Genomic DNA, 22275 nt, shown 5'->3' on the forward strand with positions numbered 1-22275 from the left:
TGCAATTTTCCTATGAATCATTAAATGATAATGATAATGCCAATAATAATGGTAGCATCCTTTTTGAATCCTTATTACATCTCAGACACTTTGCTAAACAAGCACATTATATGAACTAACTCATTTAATTCTTGCAACAAAAAGCAAAGTAGTTACTATTAGAATCACTTCCTTCCTCTATGCATACAGTCATTTACTTGGACATTTGTGTTCCCATATACCCTTTCTTTATTTTTTATTAAAGCTTAAAAATCCCTTACACTGTTGTGACATCACTCGGTATAACTACTTTGGAAAGCTGATAAGAGCTAATAAGTCTAAACATATGTATGACCAAACACTTAACAGATATAAGTGTTGATGTCTATCAAAAGATACCTATTGTATGAAAATCTATAACAGCTTTTTCAAAATAGCCAAAAATTGGAAACAACTCCCATGTTCATCACACTTAGAAGAATTACGTGGTTTTCACAGTCACACATTACTAAGTGGCCAAGCCAAAGTTCCAGTCCAGATTTGTCTAATATCTAAGTTCACACTCTCAACCACTTGAAAGAAATTATCTACTTACTGCAGCAGTTTCAAGCTACTCTCATAGTTCCAAATAGCAGACACCTGCTCTCCTTCGCTTATAGGAGAATGGCAAAAAGTATGACAAGTTCTTAGAGAGGCTACTGCAAAAGTCCAGACAGAAGAAAGGAGCCAGAAAAGAGGTTTCTATTAGAGAAAGAAGGAACCCAGTAACAAACCGGACACGCGTGAGGTGGTGGGGGCAACAGGACAATTTGCGAATGTGGATGCAGGTACAGACTACGGGCTAAGTCAGGAGCACCGAACTGAAGGTGGCTGTCCAGGCAGCAGTTGAATAAGAAATATGAAACTCAGGAGAGAAATCAGACTGATAGGAAAAAAAAAAAAAAACCTCAGAGTCATCAGCACATTTGCGTATCAGATTCCCTGAATAGAGAACAAAGTCTCCAGTAACATATAATTTATGTGCTTTTCTGACAATTAATATTAGCTCACAGGAAGGTCTCTGTGGGCACCCAAAATTAATTTTGAAACCATTAAAGCAGGTAGAAGGTTAGTTAGAACGAAAAAATCCTATGGAGAAGGTGTCATTTCCCCTATTATATATCTAAGTAATTGTATTTTAAGAAACCCTATTCCTCTTTTTTTTTTTTAAAGATTTTTTTTAATTAATTTATTTATTTAGAGAGAGGGGAAGGTAGGGAGAAAGGAAGAGAAACACTGATTGGTTGGCTCACATGAGGCCCAACAGGGGACCAGGCCTGCAAACCAGACATGTGCCCTGATCGGTTATCAAACCAGTGACCTTTTGCTTTGTGAGACAACGTCCAGCCCACTGAGCCATGCTGACCAGGGTCCTATTCCTCTTTAAGGTAAGTGGACAAAGTGGTTTCAGGCTGCTATCTTGCTACATGGGAAAAATCTTAAAATGCATTCTAGTCCAAGATGTAACAGGCAGAAAGATGCAGCTTGGTATCCTTGCCAATCATAGCACTCACAGGGTTAAGTTTTGCTTCAAAAGACAGTTTCCCGTATTTTATTTCAGCATCAAAATACAGCTGACCCTTGAATAACCTACATGTGAACTTCATGGGTCCATTTACATGTGGATTTTTTTCAACAGATACACAGCTGGCACTCAGCATCCCCAGGTTTCAGTAGATTCAACCAACCACAGATCAGAAATGCTGCTTTTTTAAATCCGTGAATGGGGAGGGACAGCTCTATGCAGTTCCTATGCCGTTTTATATAAGGGACTTCAGGATCCACAGATTGTGGTATCTGTGGGGGGGTCCCCATGGCTGTTAAGTTTTGGGGGAGTCAAAAGTTATACTCAGATTTCCTACTGCACAGGAATTGGCATCCCTAAGCCCAGCATTGTTCAGGAGTCAACTATAAGGCAAAGGGGAAACCAAGGTACAATTTGAGGTCACAGATGCAATGCAAGAGTAGGCTAATCATAAAAAAGTAAATTATCTGAACTTTTTATACTCAAAAGGGTATGCTTTTGGGATTTGTTTTTTTTCGGGGGTTTTTGGGGTGTTTTTGTTTTTGTTTTTTTTTTTGCATTTTGAGAAAGTTCTCAAAGTCCTAATCCACCCAATAATTCAGGGGAAAAAAAAGTAGAAAAGAACTGCACAAAATCACAGTATGGGCACAGATGAAATAAATTGTAATAAAGCCTTTCAGCAGTAGAATGTTAAATAAAATTAAGAAACGTTTAAAAATTAGTGGAAAGCCCTGGCCAAGTGGCTCAGTTGGTGGGAGCATCATCCCATACAGCAAAAGGTTGTGGGTTCGATTCCCAGTCAGGGCACATACCTAGGTTGCAGGTTCGATCCCCACTCTGGGAATACACCAGAGACAACTGATGTTTCTTTTTCACATCGATATTTCTCCTTCTCTCTCACTCTCAAATCAACTTAAAATTACATCCTCATGTGAGGATTAAAACAAGAAAATTAATGGAAAAATAGTAATAAAAAAACAAGTTATAAAACAGCATTACAATAGGATTTCCATTTTTGTTTAAATAGATATAAATAATTATAACTGCATATATGACCAAAAGATTATACATAAAATATTAACAGGATGGTAGGCTTACTCTTGGTTATTTTCATATTATTTCTTATGTAATTGAACAAAACTAATAAATATTACCTTTTATAAAAACCAAGTGTCTATAACTATACCGAATAAGATGGTGAAAAAAATCTGATCTTTGCTAAAGGCATGAACTATCTTATCACTCAGCAAAACGCGACCAACAGGCTGACCAGCTTTTGAACCCCAGAAGCCTATTTCTGTGTCTCATTCAGGGGCCGACTTGAGTTCCACCTGTTTCACAAAGCTTCCTCAAGTCTATACCAGCCTCTGTCTCCTTTAGAATTACAGAATCTTGGCAGTGATTAAGAAAACGTTATCATATATTGCCTAGGCAGTTTTAATATTTTTGCTGAGTAAAAGCTCTGCCTCAAAGAGAACGTTAAGCCCCTGAGGAGAGTGACCCACACCCACCGCCTAGACCCTGAGCTCTCAGCACAGTGCTCTGCACACCTTCGGTGCTTTGTGAGCAGACGTCACACTTAACTGAGTTAAATCCCAGAAGACTGATCAACTAAAACTTTGAACCTAAATATATATATTATTGCAATAGTTCCCTTTAGACATTTTATATATTCCTTTAAGGTCTGAACCAATATTAACTCCAGTGTTAACAATTGGTCGCTGGTTTCGGGCGTATGAAAGTAAAGATTTCCTGCTAATTGCAGGCAGGCTAGACGCAACACTCAAATACCATCTTAAAAATTGAGAGAAATGGTAAGAAAATAACATACCATTTATCAAGAAAATTAATGGTAGCTAAAATTCCAGAGGAGAAGCACACGGTGAGATAAAAGAGAAATTCTATAGGTCAGTCTAAAAATCAGACAAATATGCCTTGGCAACACGGAGCAGAAGCACGAGCTACAGAGCAGAACATCCCAGAATGAGGCTTCTGCTGTGGTCAAGCTATGGCTAACTAGCAAGCGCAGTAGGCCAGAGTGATGGGAACAGCCCAAAGAGGGTTGTAAAAATTATTTAGGTTTTGATAATCACAAACTTGGAGGAGACCATTAATTACAGTAGCTGGGCATTTCTTTATCTACCCCTGGAGAAGAAGGAAATAGATTTGAAAATCAGTCTCCGGGTCCCTTACTTACAGATCAGGAGGATTTCCTAATAGGAAGGCTTGTGAACTACTGCAGTGTTGGTTAAGCACAAGCCAAGAGAAGAGGGACAGAGGGCCTCTGTGCTCGGTCGCTTCTAAAATGGAAAGGTTTGGGGGAGGGAATTGGAACCAGTGTTATCTCAAGGTCTTTTCCATCTTTATAATTCAATGATTTCTGCATAACATTGTACAGCGAAGGTTTATACAACCCAGATAACAAAGGCTATGGAAAACTACACTATTAAGAAGAAGGAAAGCAGAAAAATTTCACTTCTCCTTTTTAATACCTATGACAATCGCATGCCCCTAATTAATAGCCTTCCAACCTTATCCAGTGGTTGAGCTAATACATATATCCTGAAGGTTAGGAAAATAGAGTATAAAAAAGTCTGATCCCTCTTTTTATTCTCTTAACATCAAGATATCAGATCATCTGGCTGATAGAAATTTTTATAATCTAAGAGTAAGTTGGCAAAAAGTGTTCAGGTAATTCTCTCGAGAATAAAATTGCCAAAAGTTCATGGCCCTTAATAGTCTATTTTGGTAGCTTTCACAGGCTTTTTTCTGATACCCATGGATGAGAGAGACTGTGCAGAGGTTCAGTCTTCCCAAGGGGAGGTTCCAGCACAGGCTATTTTCCCTCCCAGCCCCTCCTAGTGCTCTAGAGACCTGAAGAAACTGATCATTTAAATAATATAATTAAGCATATTAACGTCCCATAATGAAATCCTGAGGTACAAATATAACTAAGTGTATTTTCCAACATATAGATTGATTCATAAATGTATTGTCTTTACTATTAACCTTCTTTTCTTTATTAAAAATATTATATTAAAAACTACCATTTATAGAATTCCACTTGGAATTCTAGATATCATGCTCGGTGTTTTACATATATTGTTAATAATCCTATCACAACCATTTATGGAATAAATTAGACTCATTTGCTGAATAAAAATCAGAGGCAAATAGGAGTTAAGTAACTTTCCCAAGATCCTAGAGCTAGAAAGTGCCAAAGCAGGAATTCAAAACTGGGTCTAACTCATCCCCAAACTCCACCTTTTTCCACTCTATTGGTAATTTCTCACCAAGTCACATCTAGATATCAAGTCTCTGAGAATATTACATTTCATTTCTTTAATAAAGGCTAGGATAATATTTCTTTATCATTACAATTCAGATCTCTCAATCAGACTTAATATGCATTTACCACCTAAATTAAAAATCCACCGAAGAAACAAAGAAACAAAGTGATTACTAGTGAAACTAGTAATACTAGTTCATCTCAGGTGAAACATAATGTGTGCTTCTTTAATTTAATGAATATATCATGATGATAGAGATTTTTGCTAACTTTACATATGTCTACACCACAGCACATTTGAATAGAATATGAACGAGGCTTCCGACCAAACTGTTAGGCCCCAATGTCAGAAACGTCTTATTTATCTCTATATCCCTAACGCCAATAGATGGTAGATGTCCAACACCTGGTTGTTGACGAAAGACAGAAGCGATAATTACCCACTTCTGAAAATAAAATTTTAAGGTACTTACAACACTTTTAACAGCAAAAAAATTCCATGTTTAAAAAAACAAAGTAATTTTGGTCCGCAGGCAAACTTCCTACCTCTCGATCCTTGAGTTTCATGGCGAGCACCAGCTGATGCCTGTGGTTAGTGAGAGCCTCCCGATAATTCCCTTTGGAGAAGAATGCAGAGCCTAAATTCCCATGAGCTCGGCATTCTCCTGTCTGGTCACCTGATTGGGTTTAAAAAAAGATAAAATGTCTCTAAGTTATAGCATTATATTACTATGAAATGGCCATGTTAATATAAGAGCCACAGACTTACTAGCTAAGATTTCATTTGCCCTGTTTTAGAAGAGTGTTTTCTTCTTCTATAATACTCTGCGTGGGAGGTTATGGTCCTGGAACTTAAATCTCTGGCTAACAACTATTAATGCTGTCATACAACTGCAGTCAGGGACATAAGTGTCCTGGAAATGAGAGGTTAAAAACCTTGACACAAACCAGCTGCTCTTTGAGTCACTTCATTGCTCTGCTAATGAGTTTTGGTTCTGAATAACCATCAGCTTGTTGGTTATTCCAATCCTGCAAGTCCCTGACTAATCACAGTAACAATAATCATAGTTATAAGCCACACTTACTTTACAAATGAAGAAATGGCAGCACCGAGAGCTTAGGTAACTTGCTGAAGGTCAAACTTACACAGCAGCCTGACTCCATAGCCCACACTCTTAACCACTGCACTATACTGTCTTCTCCAACAAAATGGTGATGTATTCTAATCGAGTCAAAAATGAAAATTAAGACAAAAGACTCACCCCAAAATACTATCATTTGGGATATTACATCTGTAAGCCCAGATCTCTGAGGAGGGCAATGAGTATGTTAATTCACATCTCTTGGCCTTTTGGGAGCCTTGGTACCTTGTTATATGAAAAGCCCTAAAGACCTGAACACTCTAAAGCAGAGTATATTCTAGAGACACACTCACTTTCCACTGTACATGTTACTCCCATTTATGCCAGGTTAGTCAGCTTGCTTTATTTCCTTTCTGTATTGAATTAAAGGAGAGAAGCATAACTCTACCTAAGGTCTTGGCTACATCCAAGTCCTGCTGCATGTACCCAGTGCTCTTCTCCGTGTTTCCAAGAGACCAGTAAGCACTGCTCAGGGCAGAAAAAACTGAACCTCTCAGTTTGAGGCTGCAGGTGCCGATCTTCAGAGCAGCTTCTAAGACAACCACAGAGGCCCCATGATGGCCAGCTGTCAGGAGCTCCTGCCCAACCACAGACACGACCACAAAGGGACTCTTGTCCAGTTTCATTTTCTGCAGCTGCTGATAAGTGGGCTCGAGGGAGTCTAAAGAAAAACAAAAGAAAACAAGAAAACGTAAGCGGATACACAAAACAATCTTTTCTAATATGCCCTAGAAACAAGTGTTTATCATACCTTTTTGTGGTCTCTTTCAAGTTCAAACTCTTTAGCCTTTAATCTAGCACCACCCCCACCGCCCACTTACCCGCATGAGTCTGAATCACCCGCCCAATCCAGCCACTCCCTTCTCTTCACTCTCGCCCGTAGGTGCCACACGCACCTCTCCCTTGGTCCTTCCTCAGACTGACACAGCACTTTGCCTGAACGTGTTCCCTTCTCTGTCCTGCTGCCCTCTCAAACTATTACAAGCATATTTCTCAAGTTCCACCTCTATTGTATAGTGTTGCCAGTCCTCCAGCCCACATTAATAGTTGAAGCTAAACTGCTACACTGTTACAGTTAGCAGTGCAGTTTGACCCTTAATTATTTGAAAATTATTCCAAGTGTATTAATTTTAAAAATATTTTCCCAGCTAAATTTGAAAACTGCTGTAGGACTGTTTAATATTTTATTAAAACTCCATAGCGATTGGCACTAAATAAAAAAGAGATACATTTTACCTATGTATGCCATTGCTACATAGGTAAAAGTCCCTAACATATTTGGAGTTCAATAAATGTTTGTTAAACCTGAATCTGAATGACTAGATTAGCACACCCTGTCCACCTTTTCCCCTGGAAGATGCAATAAGAGAAGCCCTCCCAACAAAATACCTGTCATCCTCACTGGCCACCTAGTGCCCACTGCTGCTTCCAAGGTCAGTACGACCAAATAAAAAAATACTATCAATTTTTGCTGTAACAAATGAAACCATAAAGAAATCATCTGAGTTCACTATGGTAAGGTGGAAGACAACATTAATGTTGATATCATTATATTTTCATGGGATGTTTGCAAAGACACAGATTAATAGTCAGGAAGCCAAAGGAAATTCTTCCCATCTGAAGTTAGGTTTGAATGTGGATGACCTCTAAGCTCCTTCTCCCCCTTCTCATTTTTTAAAAGACAATTGCAGAGCTAATGACTATAACCCTATAATGAGGTGACACTTATAACACATTTGTTGCTAGCTTTCCTGAAAAACTATTTCACACTAGTGGTTCCACTGTGCACATGTATAAAACTATAAAAAAGGCTGGTCTTTTTAAATTGTGGATCTCTCAGCCAACAGTACTGCATTAAAATGTAATTTTTACAATTTATGACTTGCAGCCTCAATTCTCCATTAAGGAGCTCTTGTCTGAATCAACACTGCCATGTAAACCTCAAAACCTACTGGGGCCTAAAGAATTTTTTCTCCTCAATCAGATCTCTAAACAGAAAACAAAGACTATTTTTACACCTGTCAAGATGCGAGCAACACATAGAACCAGTAAATACGAGCTAACCAATAGGGTTAAATACAAGTGCAAGACCCCTGGAATTGCCATAATAGAAAAGAACAATACTATACTGAAATAACTGTGAGCAGAATTTTGGTGGTGCCCACTGACAGGCTTCACAGCCGATGGTGATCACATTAGCATCCCACTGGCCAATTTAGGAGGAGCAAAAATAATAGAATTTTAGGTCTTAAAAGATTTTGAAAATACTTTTATTTTAGAAATAAAGAATCTGAGGATTCGAGTGATTCAGCCAAGGTCAGAGAGTGTGGGACAGAGAGGAGACAAGGGCCACTGCAGGTCTCTGAATCGAGGCCCTTTGACGCCACACCAGGCAAATTCTTCGCTGCTCACAGAAGAAACCAATCCTGGCTGGTTTTAAGTAGAAAAGAAATGCACGAAGTGGCTCTTGGGAAGGGTGGAAAACCAGGCCTCCAGATCCACAGTCCAAATCATGTCACAAAAACTTCCTGGTGAAGGCAACGTAACTGTTGCGACTAAACACCGCACAGCAAAGCGTCCAGTGCTGCCTCCACCACTGCTGAACGCCACCCTTCCACAATGGATGTCACCATTGCCACCCACCACCACAAAAACAAATTCTGTTTGAATCTTTAGCTTCTGAATTAAAAGTGGTGTCCCAGCGTCAAAGGACAGTGGGAAAATTGGGATCTGAGGCTTCATGGTGGAAGGCAGGAGACAGAGTACAAGATGGGGAGCTCCCAGTGCTCAGCCACTGACAGCCCAGAATGACTGAGGCCAGCAGAGATACTCTGCTTCCACTGGTGATGTTTTAAATCGTAGCAAATCATAGCTAAGTTTAAGAAACAAGAGCCATTTAATTGAACCTCTAAAACTACCTAATAACAAAAAATCAGAGGATTGAGGGAAATTTCCCACAGAGGACTAAGGGAAATACTAGGAATATTCCCCTTCCCCCTCCAAAAAAAATAATCAATTTTACAAATTTTCACTAAATAAAAATAAAACTGAAGAAACAAGAGGTAAAAAAAAAAATCAGATTTCTTTTTGCAGTATATAGGAAAGAAAATATAAATACATTAAAAGATAAATTATAATGAAAACCATATACAGTACATGTTATAAGAGTTTGGAAAAGGCGACGATTATCAAGGGTAATCAGAAAGCTTCAGGGAAGCAAAACTTGATTTCTTGAAAAAAGAGTAAGATTTAGACGAGTTATTGCATTTCTTTTTCTGAGAGTGGAGGGTACTGTAGATAGAGAGTGTGTCCTAAACAAATGTCCAGGAGAAGATAAAAATATGGATTAATAGGGAATGATGAACAGGCCAGCTTGAGTAGAACAGAGAATGTTTATAAGGAAGAAAGCCAATGTGGAAAAATGGAGAAAAAACTGAGTTGAGGATAAAAAGACATGGATTTCAGAGCCATGTAGACTTCTGACTTTCTGAAATGTATAGATTGTGATTTTGGTGATGGTTATACAAATATACATGTAGTACATGTATATACGTGTGTGCGCCTATATGTATAAGTGCATGTGTATGTGTACACATATGTGCCTGTGCATGCACACAAACACACATACACACAAAAAGTGCATTCCACTTTCCATAAATTAAACTACGTTATCAATGTCAAATTCCTCTACTTTTAGCTATAATTATTTCTCTCTGGTCCATACTCACTAATCAGAAGCTCTGGTTAGCAGCTATACATGCTTTTGATGAATAAAAGTGGTATGGCACTTTTTAATGTATAAAACTATACAGGCTGGATTAGGCAATCTCTAAGATTCTTTCCAACTACTATTCTATGATTCTAATTCATATTCTAGAGTAAACTCAGGCTGTTAGCAAATACTCTGATTTTAGAATTTTATCAGGCCATATGGAACAGAGTTCTAGAAGCCTATAGCTATAAAGATGTTTTTCTTTCTAGAAACTATACATAAGAAATAGCTTCTTTCTAGAAACTATACATAACGTAAGAAATGTCAAATCAACTCCATAAAAAGGTAAAAGACCTATGCAACATTCATTGAACACAAGTAATGTTCTTTCAAAACGTAAAGTCTTTAATTATTTAAGACAAAAAAGTCACATTTCCTGACACTTAAAGAGCTTTTAGGAATGTAGCAGAGGCTAGTAATGAACAAATAATCGCATTCAGCTAAGAAATATACAGCAGTTCCTCAAATAATGTCATTTTGTTCAATGTCATTTCATTGTAGCACTGATGGGATTCTGTAAGAACTTAACTTTTATTTATATTAATTAGCCTACAGTAAAATTTGTTACCTTATATATCATTTTGCTTAAAGTCACAGAACCTAATGACAATGTTAAGTGAAGACTTACTGATCTATATATCCTCAGTTCTGAGATGCACATTTATTCACATTTTAACATCTCTGAATTTGGGGTTTAATATCTCTGAACTTGATGGTGTCTCACAATTGTTTGTCACTTCTATGTCTAATAGGCCTTAAAGAGCTCTTTCAGTTTATGTAAAAATAAAAAATTAAGGGATAAGGAAGAATTGTATCATCATTTAATCATCGGATTTTTTTTTAGCAATACATAAAAAAATGATACCGCTTTTATTCCAGGGTTCTTAGCACTGGTGGAATACGCTATGGGACCTCAAAGGAAAAAGGTGCTAACTCTACCTGGGTGGATCTGGGAATGCAACTGCCTTCCAAAGGAAGTGACGTCTTAATAGACAATGGAGATATGAGGAACCAGTGTTTTCCAAAAACTGCAGATAGAATGAAAAAACTGTTTTCCAAAAACTGGAGATGAGAATGAAAGAGAGGTAAGCTATCTTATACCAAGGAGGTTGGCCTCTATCCTGTAGACAATGGGGAAAATACAGAATTATGAGTAAGAGAATAACAGATCGAACTTACATTTTAGAAAGTTCATTTTGGAAGGACAGCAAAGCAGAGACTGGTTTGGAAAAAGCCAGAAAATCCAGTTAGAGGGAAAGTTCTGTATTTGCAATGACAAAATAGAGGGAAAACAAGGGATAAAGTTCAGACATTTAGAATTTAAGAAAACTTAGAGAATTTGAGAAAAGAAGTGTATTTAATAGGCACAATGCTTTATTCCAAATGAATGATACAAGGACTGTCTCCTATAGATCACCTTCAAGGTAACTAACATTTTTATAGACTTCAATATGTCTAAGTAACTATAAAACATTCTGGAACCTTTCAAGTTACCCTTATAACATTCCCCTAGCATTATGACCAAAAAGGCTTCAACTTTCCTAAAAAAAACCTGGTGAGACAACTTCCAATTATTCTTGGATACATCACTAAAATATACAACTGAACTGCAAATCCACAAGACTGGGAGAAACAATCCTGGAATGAATCTCTAAAACAGGGACCCAAAGAAAGAACAGCAACTATTGATACAGTAAGAAGTAACCAATTATTACGAGGGTAAAGTATTCCTCCCCCCCAAAAAAAATTTAGGGATAAGGTTCGTCATATTCACATAATTTTAATTTTTACCTTTCCTAAGCTAATTCCCTAAAGAGGAAACTAAGTTAAAAACCATTGGGCTTGTCACAAAAAAACAAGTATTGTATGACTCCACTTATATAAGATACCTAGAGTAGTCAAGTTCAGAGAGACAGAAATAGCACAGTATTTGCCAGGAGCAGTGGGGAGAGAGAAATGGGGAGTTACAGTTTAATGGGTACACAGTGTCAGTTTGGGAAGGTGAAAAAGTTCTGGAGGCAGATAGTTGCAATGGGTGCACAACGCTGTAAACGTACTTAATGCCACTGAATTTTATAACTAAAAATGGTTAAAATGGTTAATTTTATGTGTATGTTACATATATTTTACGACAATTTTAAAAACCGTTGATTCATACTAAAAGCAAAACTTAGCCCTCCTCAAAAAAAAAAAAAAAACTGACATGTTTTGCACTTTGCCTAAACCACTTCACATTTTTCTGGGATTGTGTATTTATTTATATTTTACATCATTCAAAAAAGATTCCAAGGCTTTCTGTGGATTTAAGGTGGAAAACACAGAGGTCAGAGTGAGTGGAAAGTAGGGGTAAGACAGTGGAACTCAGGATGCAGACAGGCAGACTGTAAGCCCTGAGGCACTTCCGGAAGGTGGCCAGGACACTGGGCTCCATGCTTCGGAGGACAAAGAAAAAGTATAAATGATCAGTTAAAAAATTCCCAGACCTTTCCAATAAAAATACATTGACACTTAATGAGAAACTTGGCTTTTCCCAAAACTGAGGCCTGGGAGGAAGTTCCCTGGTGAGTGCTCAGAAAAAGGATCATGGGTACCATGCAGAGTTCATTCCCCACCCACGGCACTGTGCCCGCCATAACTATTAGCACAGGATTATGACTGCTGCTACTTCTGTCCCTCGGCAAGAAGAAGGGCATCTCACTGCAAAGGGGAAGGCATCCTATAAGTTGCCAGCCTTCACGTTCTAGTGTTTGATGCTCAGAACAACATTGGGTGATAGATATTATCATTTCCCTTTTACAGATACGGACTGAAGTATAGAGAAAGTGAGCAACCTGGCTTAGTCAATGGAATAGCAAGTGACAGTGCTGATACTTGATTCTAATATTTTTGGGGGGAGTCTATATTTTTTAAGATAGTATTTCAGAAAGAGGCCTACTGTGAAAAGCAACTGCCACCTCAGATAGTTCATCGAAGGTGGACAATTAGGTAAATAAAAGGTGAGTCCCAATTTGACCCTGAGAAAAAGCATTTAATACATTTAAAAGCCATTTGCCACTGGCACTTCATACAATCAGCTTCCCTGGATCCTCTGGAGCTGGTAGAAACCCCATGACAGGGGATAGTCCATAAATGTAATAGTCTTTAGATTACCAAATTAACAGGAGGAGAGAAAATATACACAAGAGAACCCTCAGCAAGAAGCAGCCATGGCATCTTTAGAAGAACAAAGAAAGGTAAACTCAATCTCACTTTGTAATTATATTATTGAATCCATGGTTGGCAGTAGTACTATGCAACGCCATCCAAATTTGCATAAACATTTACAAGCTACAATGAACTGAAATTGCTCCAAGACTATCTAAAAAGAAGAAATGGAAAATAGTGACAGGATCTTGAAAAATCATAAAAAAAGAATATCATTTTATATTTATACTTCCTTTTACATTTTCAGTAATGATTTAAAGGAAACTCATTATATATAATGTTTTAAGTATAACCACAGGAGAAATAGTTTAACAGATATCTAGTTAGTGGGCATGAGTGAAACCATAAAAATAAAGAAAAACAGTTAGCAATATAGGCAGCAACAATATTTTTAAAAATCAAGGAATTCTCAATGTGGATAAATGTACCATATTTATTTGGGAACAAGGGTATATTAATATAGACAGGCCCTACCTTTTTAAAAAAAATGAAATCTTGAAACTTCCAGAAAAGGCCAAACCACAGGAAAGCTGTGCATATCATGGGAGCTTTGCCGGCTCCCACAGGCACCTGGATGAGGGAGCTTTCTCCGGTGCTTTAAGAATTACAAAACAAAAACAACTGACACAGCAGATCGGAGGGACAGGTAAAGTGCCCCAGGCCGCAGTGCTCTGCAACAATGGCAGAAACTTAGAAAGCTGCAGGAGGCTAAACTAAAATGGGTTAAAAAATGTGCAGCAAATAATGATAGATTGTGTGAATTATAATCATATGGCCAAAAAAGAGAAGTAGGTCATGAAGATGTGAGATGATGCGTAGAACAACACCGTGAAAAGCAACAGTGTCTCCATAAAATGTTAATAAGAAGAGCCCACCTGGAGTAAAAACAGTGGTAACAGCAATGCTAAAAATAAATGAAATAAATTAAATTGCCTTAAGGAAAGAAAAGAAAATATTGAAGCGCTCCAGGCACCTGTAAGATGCAGCTTTCTCCAGGGTCGGCCTTAGGTCACTCAGCATAAGCTGGGAAGGAACATGGCACAGAAAACCCTAAGGGTGACAGGGGCACTAAGCTATTCCTCACAGTGCAGGGAAGATTTCCTTACATTTATCTAAGCAAATTGCTTCAAAGGCAAAATAGTAAGTATGATTCTGCTGATCTCAACATGTTCACTCCAATATTCTAAGGCAGCAGCAGAAACACTTCAAAATAAGGACGCGATATCTTCATGAGTTAAAGAAAAAATGTCCCATGTAGACGACTTGTGGAGGAGTGTAGGGAGAGAATGGGAAACTATTATAAAAATGGAAAGGGGAGACAGATTGATTTTTTTTTTCCATCCATACCCACCCCACCCCCAGCCCCTAAGCCCTGGAGCTCTAAAGCGCATCTGCTCTAAGTCAGAGTTTATTAACAGCAGGTCCCCCAGTGGGAGAAGCCATTAGGCTCCTGCAGCAAAGACTCAGCTTTGTATGGGGCTATAAAATCACATCAAGAGGTTTCCTTACCCACTTGTTTTCTAAAACATGAAATCTTTGACTTTCAGGAAAATAATTTTTATAGCTATGAATTGCCCACAGACCATATGAGTACCATTCAGTTCATCAAACTTTTACTTAGCATACATTTTGAGTCAAATACTGTGTTAGCCAGTATATTAAAACAATCTAATGCTGCAAACATTTTCAAAACTAGATAAAATGTCTAATGATACTGCTATCAAAAAGTTTAGGTTAATTCAAAAACATTCCTTTTCAGAGACATAAACAGAGTTCTGCTTGACATAATCTAATTAGTATGAAACAATATTAGCTTTCCACTATGTGTCATAAATCTACCTTAGTGTCTCCATCACTCAGCAAAAATGGCAATTGGTATACACTTTCAGCCCAATCTTCCCAAGCGCTCATTCCTCAAAAATCAATGTTCCTCAAAGTGAAGCCAATCTGTTTTGGGCATTAGAACTTCTCTAACCTCCATAATACTATGTTCAATCCACTGTTTTTCCAGAACACCAATCAGTATGAAGTAGAATAATAGGAGAAAACCATTGAAACTAGAGTCTCTCTCTTTCCTTTTAGTTCAACCTAATCTTGTTACACACACAGCCTACAGTTACACACACAGCTGACAGTTACATCTATTTCCTTTTATGAAATATTAGCATGTATAACTAATGTCTTCTCTTCATTTTATTATTTCCTTTTATGAAATATTAGCATTGTATAACTAATGTCTTCTCTTCATTTTATTATTTCTAGATGGCGTATCGGTCCAACTAATCAAATCAATTTACTACTAGAGATATTAACGATTTAGAGGCACAAAATCTTAGAACTACAAAAAACATGAGGAATCTTCAGACAACTCTAAAATCCAGAGATGTCAATTCATTTACCCACAGTCATATATTATAATTAGTTAATACAAAAGTCCAAAATGTAACCTAGGTCCACAAACTTCTAAGCCAGTAGCCTCACACCATCCTACTCCGGTTCCCTTTCAGCTACTGGCTGTAATTCTTGGTCTTCCTTTGTCCAGAGTATATAATCTCTTTTAGGGCCACTAAAATAGAAACTTATTCCTATGGAGATGAGCACAGAACTTTGAGAAAAAGCCAATTTTAATCAAGTTCTCAGGACAAATCTTTAGTATCTAAAAATGTTCTTTTATTTCTTCTTCATGCCCTGAAATTTCTTTCCAGTAGATGATCTAGAGAAATATAAAATACCTACCCTATTATTTATCTCCTGGAACTAAATTAATTGTGAGAAACATTGTGAGAGAGAAATGGAACTACTACTGACTTTAAGCAAATAAACAAAATAGTCATTGCTTTCAACAGTGTATAAAAATCATAGTGTAACTTTTCTACTGAGTAAAGGTATCTTAAATTTTAAAAATAAATAAATAAAATATACAGTCTTAGCAAATTTGATAACCCATCAGTTCTCAACACTCGAGTCTAAAGTCTTCAAAGGCCAGAAATGTTCTACTTTAGTATCAAACCAAATCCTTTTATCATATTTACCTCTCATGGGAGATTTCATAGCAGCTTCTACCATCCCCACCAGAAGCTGGAGACTCTTGGGGTCCTGAGCCAGTCCAGATGCAAAGGCTGCCAGGGCATCGGCATGACGTCCGAGATACTGGAGGGCAACACCCTGTCGGAAGTATGCCTGAAAATATAATGTATGTTTTACTTACACGCTATGCGCCAACAAGACTGATGATCATTCCCTATTAAAACAACAGGTCAGCAGAACTGAGATTGAGATGGTCTTAATTCAAAAACCTAGTAAATAGTTTGTAATCAAATCTAATTTCTTCCCACATCATAAAATGTAAGCATACTTCTTTCAGGTAAATTATATTTTAAACCTTCATTCTTTTCACTTCTAAAACATTTATAAATTTTATCACAGTCTTCGGCATTTATTCACATATTGATTTTATTATTTTTTATGATTTAAAAAATATTTCTTATCCCACTTTTGATATGCATACACTCTTCAAGAACAAGATTTTGGAGATTTGGAGATTTCTTTATATCTTACCAAAGTATGTGGTGCAGTGCAAGACAAATAAGAGATACTCAAATTCCACTTATTTTATATTTTCCCCTTTTATATAATTAATGGAAAAAATCAATGTGATCATTATTAACACAATTTTAATAATGAGTAACATAACATGGAAGTATTTAATGTAGTGTTTCAGACATAATATTAAAAAGCTGTAATCTAAAATATGTATGCTTTGCTTAGAAACAAAATAACATTGCTGTCATTTTCTTTAATTAGATTAGTTTTAAAACTAGTATCAGTTGATTATAGCAGAACATCCTTCCAGCTAACTGCAGAAAGAGCCAGCAAATTAACAAAATGTTTACATTTTAGAATAGTCTTAAGAAAGTGCGGTTTGGTTTCAAGCACACAGAATAAGAACATGTAAATGAACGAAGTGTTGCTGGTACACAACCAGCAAGGATCCTGTACCCGATTAACTCACTCATAAAAGTGGCATATTAATGCATATACTCTTTACATAACATCTCCTTCTAAAATACTTAGCCTCCTATTTATCTTAAACATTCTTACAATACTACATGTTTACAACACAAGTTTAACTTTTCAGTCCAATACACTTTGAGTTGTCACAAACTGTACTCATCAGATCTAAATGAAGTTTCAAACAACTCCTAAAACTACTACACACTAAACTTAATAATTTTATAATTTTGTATTACATACATATATGGAAAGGATGAGAGATGGCACCTTTAACATTTACAAAACATATTTACATATTTCATTTTTACACCTACCTGTTGAGGTAATTTAAGATATGTAATACTATTCAATGTTTCTATTAAGAAACAATCCATAAACTAAATGAATACTCATAGATTATGACAGGCTCTTCAGACTTTTATTTAAACTATCAGCAGCTGTTAAAACTCAGACCCCCAGTAAGACAATAACCTGTAAATGTACTTTCATTACTAATTCATAAGATCACTTCCTTTCACAGGACTCAGCTGCTGTTTTAATCTTTAATGTGTTTTATAGACATTTTTCACTATCCTTTTCATCTCACATTTTAGGTTATTTCTAAAATTCAAGAGGCAATATATGCCATGCTTCAACTAAAAATAACTATAGTTTACATAACTTTAGAAATGCTATATTAAAGCTAAACTAAAAGAATTTAAATTTAATTATATAATATGTACATGCCAAATACCTATAAACTGTAATTATAATTTATATAGAGAAAAAATGTCTTTAGTTATTGATTTCAGGTATATGTTTTTAAAAATACAAAAATTTACACAGTAATCATTTCACAATATATAAAAGTCAAATCATTAAACTATATAAATAAACTTATTCAGTGCTATATGTCAATGATATCTCAATAAAACTAAAATAACACAAAAATCTTAGTTGCAATGGATTTTGATAATTTCTTGTATATTTAGAGCAAAACCTTATCATTCATTACTTCGCTGAGAGAACAACCGATTTCCCTGTCTGCCAACTGAAATGACTGAAAAATATGATCTCTCTACTTGTTAGGTAGGCAAAATGTGTTGTTAAATGCCAGTTGTGGTATCAAGTTCACACAGCAGTTAAAGAAGAATGTTCATGTTTTGTTTTCTTAGGACACTCAGTAATTAAATGAGAAAAGGTGACGGACTAGACCATGTTGCCCACAATCTTGGCTTCCTTTCTTCAGGAGAAAGTTTTGAAGAGGTGAGTAGAAGGCTCAGAGGTCTCCCTAGGTCCTCCCTCATTTCCCTCCACAATCGCCAACCCAACGTTATATGATCTTTCTCAGTTAAAAGCTTAGAATTATACCCCTGCCAAGATAGCATAGCAAGTCAAGCTCTGACAAACCCCGGTTCCTAACTCAGAGTGTGGCTCTCCCAACTTTGTTCCATGCTATATTCATAGCATGTGTAAATACTATTGAATATAAATTAGTTATTAATACTTCTGTGAAAGGTATACCGCTATGAAGTTCAAGTAGCTGATAATAAAATGTACATTGTGGGTTATTGTGATAGAATAAAAAGAATTCGGCACAGTGCATGACAGAGTAAGCACTCAATACAATTAGCTATTTTGATTATTAGTTAATCAGAAAAGAATCTGAATAAGAACACATAATTACAAACTAACGGAATGTAAGTAGTCCAACATATACTCTATTATTTAATATAATATTATTCAGCTCTTATCGCTGCTTCAGTCACTCCCTCCCTTGCTTCATAAAAGACTGTTGGCAACTGGGAATCTCACTGCTGTGAGGCTCCCAGGCAAAATCTGAACCACCCGATGAAAAGAACCTGGCACTGTCAGGTCTTGGTGGATGCAGCAGCCGCCCACAGGACCCTCTGCCAGCCTCTTCCAAAGCAAAGGTCGAAATGTGCTGAAATTCGCAGTTGTTTGCCATAGCTTCAAGAAAACAGATGTAATCTGCTATAGCTTATCTGCTTTACCCTACTGATTCCTGCTACTAATTTTTCTCTTAGAATCAGAGGTCTCAAAGGAAGCTGCTTCATCTTGGAAAGGGGATATTTTTGATCTCTTCGGGTTGAACAAAGTCAATGTATGTGCAGCTTGCCAAGGGAAGGCAGGGCCCACGGAGCAATATCGAACAGTTGGTGCCCAGCCAACCTCAGAGAATATATTCCCCTGCCTACGCACCCCCCACATACACCACATTCTGGTCACTGGTTATGTCACAGATGGAGAAGGAAAGGCAACAAGAATTGACTGTTGAGAGCACCAGCACCCTGAGAACAGTGGTTTTAACCTGAAGCTTTAGCCAAGGAGAGAAACTTACAGGGAGTTAGTTACTACACTGGACGAAAGGCGGGATGCCTAGTTTTTCAAGTGTTGCAGTCATTCCTTTATTTTTTTGTTGTTCACCACAAAGAACCCTCAGTGATTATTCTACGCATGCTATTAAACCACCTCGCAAATACATGGGTCACAAGAATAAGCTCCTTCCTTCTTTCCTTCCTTTTCTTCCTTTTCTTCCATCCTTGCTTTCTTCCACTAATGTTCCCGAAAAACCTACAGCACCAGGCACTGTGATGCACACCAAAAATAGAAAGTAAAAAAGATAGGACCTGTAACTTCAGTGTGATCACAGTCTAGAAAGGAAGAAGATAAAAAGCTATAAATGTCTTGACTGCTTCCTGCAGAACAGTTTACTAGTTGTAAGATTTTGTAATACTTCAGCAGCAATAAAAATGTAACTAATGATGAAGTATTTATGCCTTGTTAAAACTGTTAGTATTTATTCTTTATTAAGTGGCCATTCTCACCTAAGAAAGTTTGCCATAGATTAAATGTTTGTGTCCTTCCAAAATTAATAGGTTGAAACCTAATCATCAATTTAATGGTATTTAGAGGTGGGATTTTTGGGGGTTTTTTAGGTCATGACAGTGGAGCCCTCATGAAAGGGATTAGTGCCCTTATAAAAGACACTACAGAGAGCCCCCTCTCCCTTTTTACCATGTACAGGACACAGTAAGAAGACAGCTGTCTATTAACAAGGAAGTGGGCCCTCACCAGACACCAAATATGCTGTCACTTTGATCTTGGACTTCCCAATCTCCAGAACTGTGAGAAATAAATGTTGTTTAAGCCACCCAGCCTATGATGTTTTGTTAAGCAGTCCAAAAATACTAAGAAAGGATTAAAATAAAAACGCTTGAAGACTACACATGGAAAAGAGTAAGCTATTCGCCCTTCAAGTACCACTGAAAACAATGAAAGACCTTTAAGTCTTTGCTTTCAACACTCCACACTCCTCGTTCACAGTTCTACAATATCACTAAACCCGCATTCCAGCACCCTACTCTCCCATGGCTCAAATGACTTACAAGGTAAACTACTATGCTCATAGGTACACATGTGTATTTATAAAAAATACAGAACAAATATATGTAATATGTAATAATATTTAAATTAAGAGTATTCATTTGCATGTATAATACAGTCTATTAGTTCAACCAATCACAAATATACCTTCAATTTAATCTGTACTTTCAAATGTTATATTTTAATGTTCCTAATGTCTTTCATTGTTTGAATGTTCTTAATGTCTTTCACTGTTTGAATTTCAACTTTTTTTACATTTTCTGAAGAATAAATATCTGTCACCATAACATGGTGGTATACCTACTTGGCTAGCCAATCATATCACCTGATACCACAAAATCACCATCTTTTAAAACAATATTTATAAATTACATGACTATTCTACTGAATTTCCCCTATTTTATTTAAAAAATGCTAAATGGGGAAAACAGAAATGCTGATACTAGTTTTAAAAAGCAGCAGCATTAATCTATAATTTAACAGAACTGGGTCAAAAGTGAAAACGATTAGATCTGGCCGGTGTGGCTCAATTGGTTGGGCATCATCCTGCAAAGTGAAAAGTCATTGGTTCGATTCCTGGGCAGGGCACATGCCTGCGTTGCAGGTTCAGACCCCAGTCTGGGCACATATGAGAGACAACCGATCAATGTTTCTCTCTTACATCGATGTTTTCTCCCTCTCTTTCTCTCTCCCTTCCCTTCTCTCTAAAAATAAATAAATAAAATCTTTTAAACAATGAAAATGATTACAAGATGCCAAAAACACAAAACCTTTTAATATCCCTGGATATATACAGAACAACTAATTATTCTCAGTTGTGATAGAAAAGAATAAAATGAAAGAATATATAAAAGTAATTCTCAAAAAGAAAGGCATAATTTGAGACTTTATTTTTTGGTTCTCTAGAAATTAACACTCCCCATACATTGAACATGTCAATCTTTAATATTTTCATATTTGATATTTCATATGTTTGACTTTCATATACTTCTTAAGGAATGCATAAAAACGGAGGTTCAGCTGCCCGTTGCCACAAAAGCCAAACTCAGAGGCAGATGCTGGTACAAAAGGAAAGAAGTTTTATTTGAGTGCTGCACAACCTGGGAGAATGGTGAACTCCCATCTCAAAACCCACCTCATCTTTCTGCCATGGAAAAAATCTAACCATCCTCAGCAAGGCCAAGACAAAAGCCAGTATCAAGAGTTCCTGCTCCATTTTAAAGTACAGTCCTTTGAAGCAGTCTTAGTCCCCATCCAGGTATCTTTGCTTGTTCCCAGCTGCTGTCCATTTCAGGCTCCCTCCTGGAGGATGCGTGTGGAGACTGCAAGGCCATCGGCCATGGGTCTGCCAGGCCCTCACAGCCACATGCTCCCAGGAGAGAAAGCACGCTAATGCACCAGTGAGTGCATCTCCAGAGCAAGAGAGGCTCCCTCCTGGAGGCGATGGGTCACATGGCCCACAGAGAGAGCAGGTGAGCGCATCTGTTCTCTAGGTGACAAGCAAGAGTGCTTCTTTATTGCTCCAGGATTATATTAGTCTGGGTGTGGGGCGGACAAGGTACTTTCTCAAAATGACCAATCAATTTCCCAAACTTTTGTATGATTTGGGTGGGTCGACCTCCCAACCATTCGCTACTTTCCCTAGGCTAGACAGACAGGCCTCTTTGGTCCAGAACCTTCCTCTGCGCCATTTTGACTTCTATGGCATATGTGCCTGCCTTCCCCTGGTCCCACACCCAATCTAGTATGGGAGGTGGCTTTTATTCTACCCAATTACTTTGCTAGCTTTTCATGCACTCAATGTAGAACCTCCCCCTGCCACCTTAACTGACTGTTTTACTGTAACAAAACTTCATGTTCTATTTTCACTTAAAGAGAGGATGATACTCATGCCCTCAAAGGGTTACTACAATAGTTGCTAATT

At 37.2% G+C, this 22275-nt stretch overlaps 1 protein-coding gene across 2 annotated transcripts in view; it reads right to left on the reverse strand.

Annotated features, from left to right (window-relative positions):
- Positions 1-22275, reverse strand: part of TTC28 (tetratricopeptide repeat domain 28) — a 568672-nt gene that overhangs the window by 272470 nt on the left and 273927 nt on the right. For both annotated transcript variants that reach the window (XM_054594398.1, XM_054594399.1), the window contains 3 exons: positions 15983-16130; positions 6363-6635; positions 5379-5509 (listed from right to left, as the gene is read on the reverse strand). In XM_054594398.1, the coding sequence (XP_054450373.1) occupies positions 5379-5509; positions 6363-6635; positions 15983-16130 (552 nt within the window). The remainder of the gene's footprint in view (positions 1-5378; positions 5510-6362; positions 6636-15982; positions 16131-22275) is intronic.

Source organism: Pteronotus mesoamericanus, unplaced genomic scaffold (assembly GCF_021234165.1).
Source record: "Pteronotus mesoamericanus isolate MK-2021 breed Mesoamerican mustached bat unplaced genomic scaffold, CSHL_Meso_final scaffold_507, whole genome shotgun sequence".
Classification (NCBI taxonomy): Eukaryota; Metazoa; Chordata; class Mammalia; order Chiroptera; family Mormoopidae; genus Pteronotus; species Pteronotus mesoamericanus.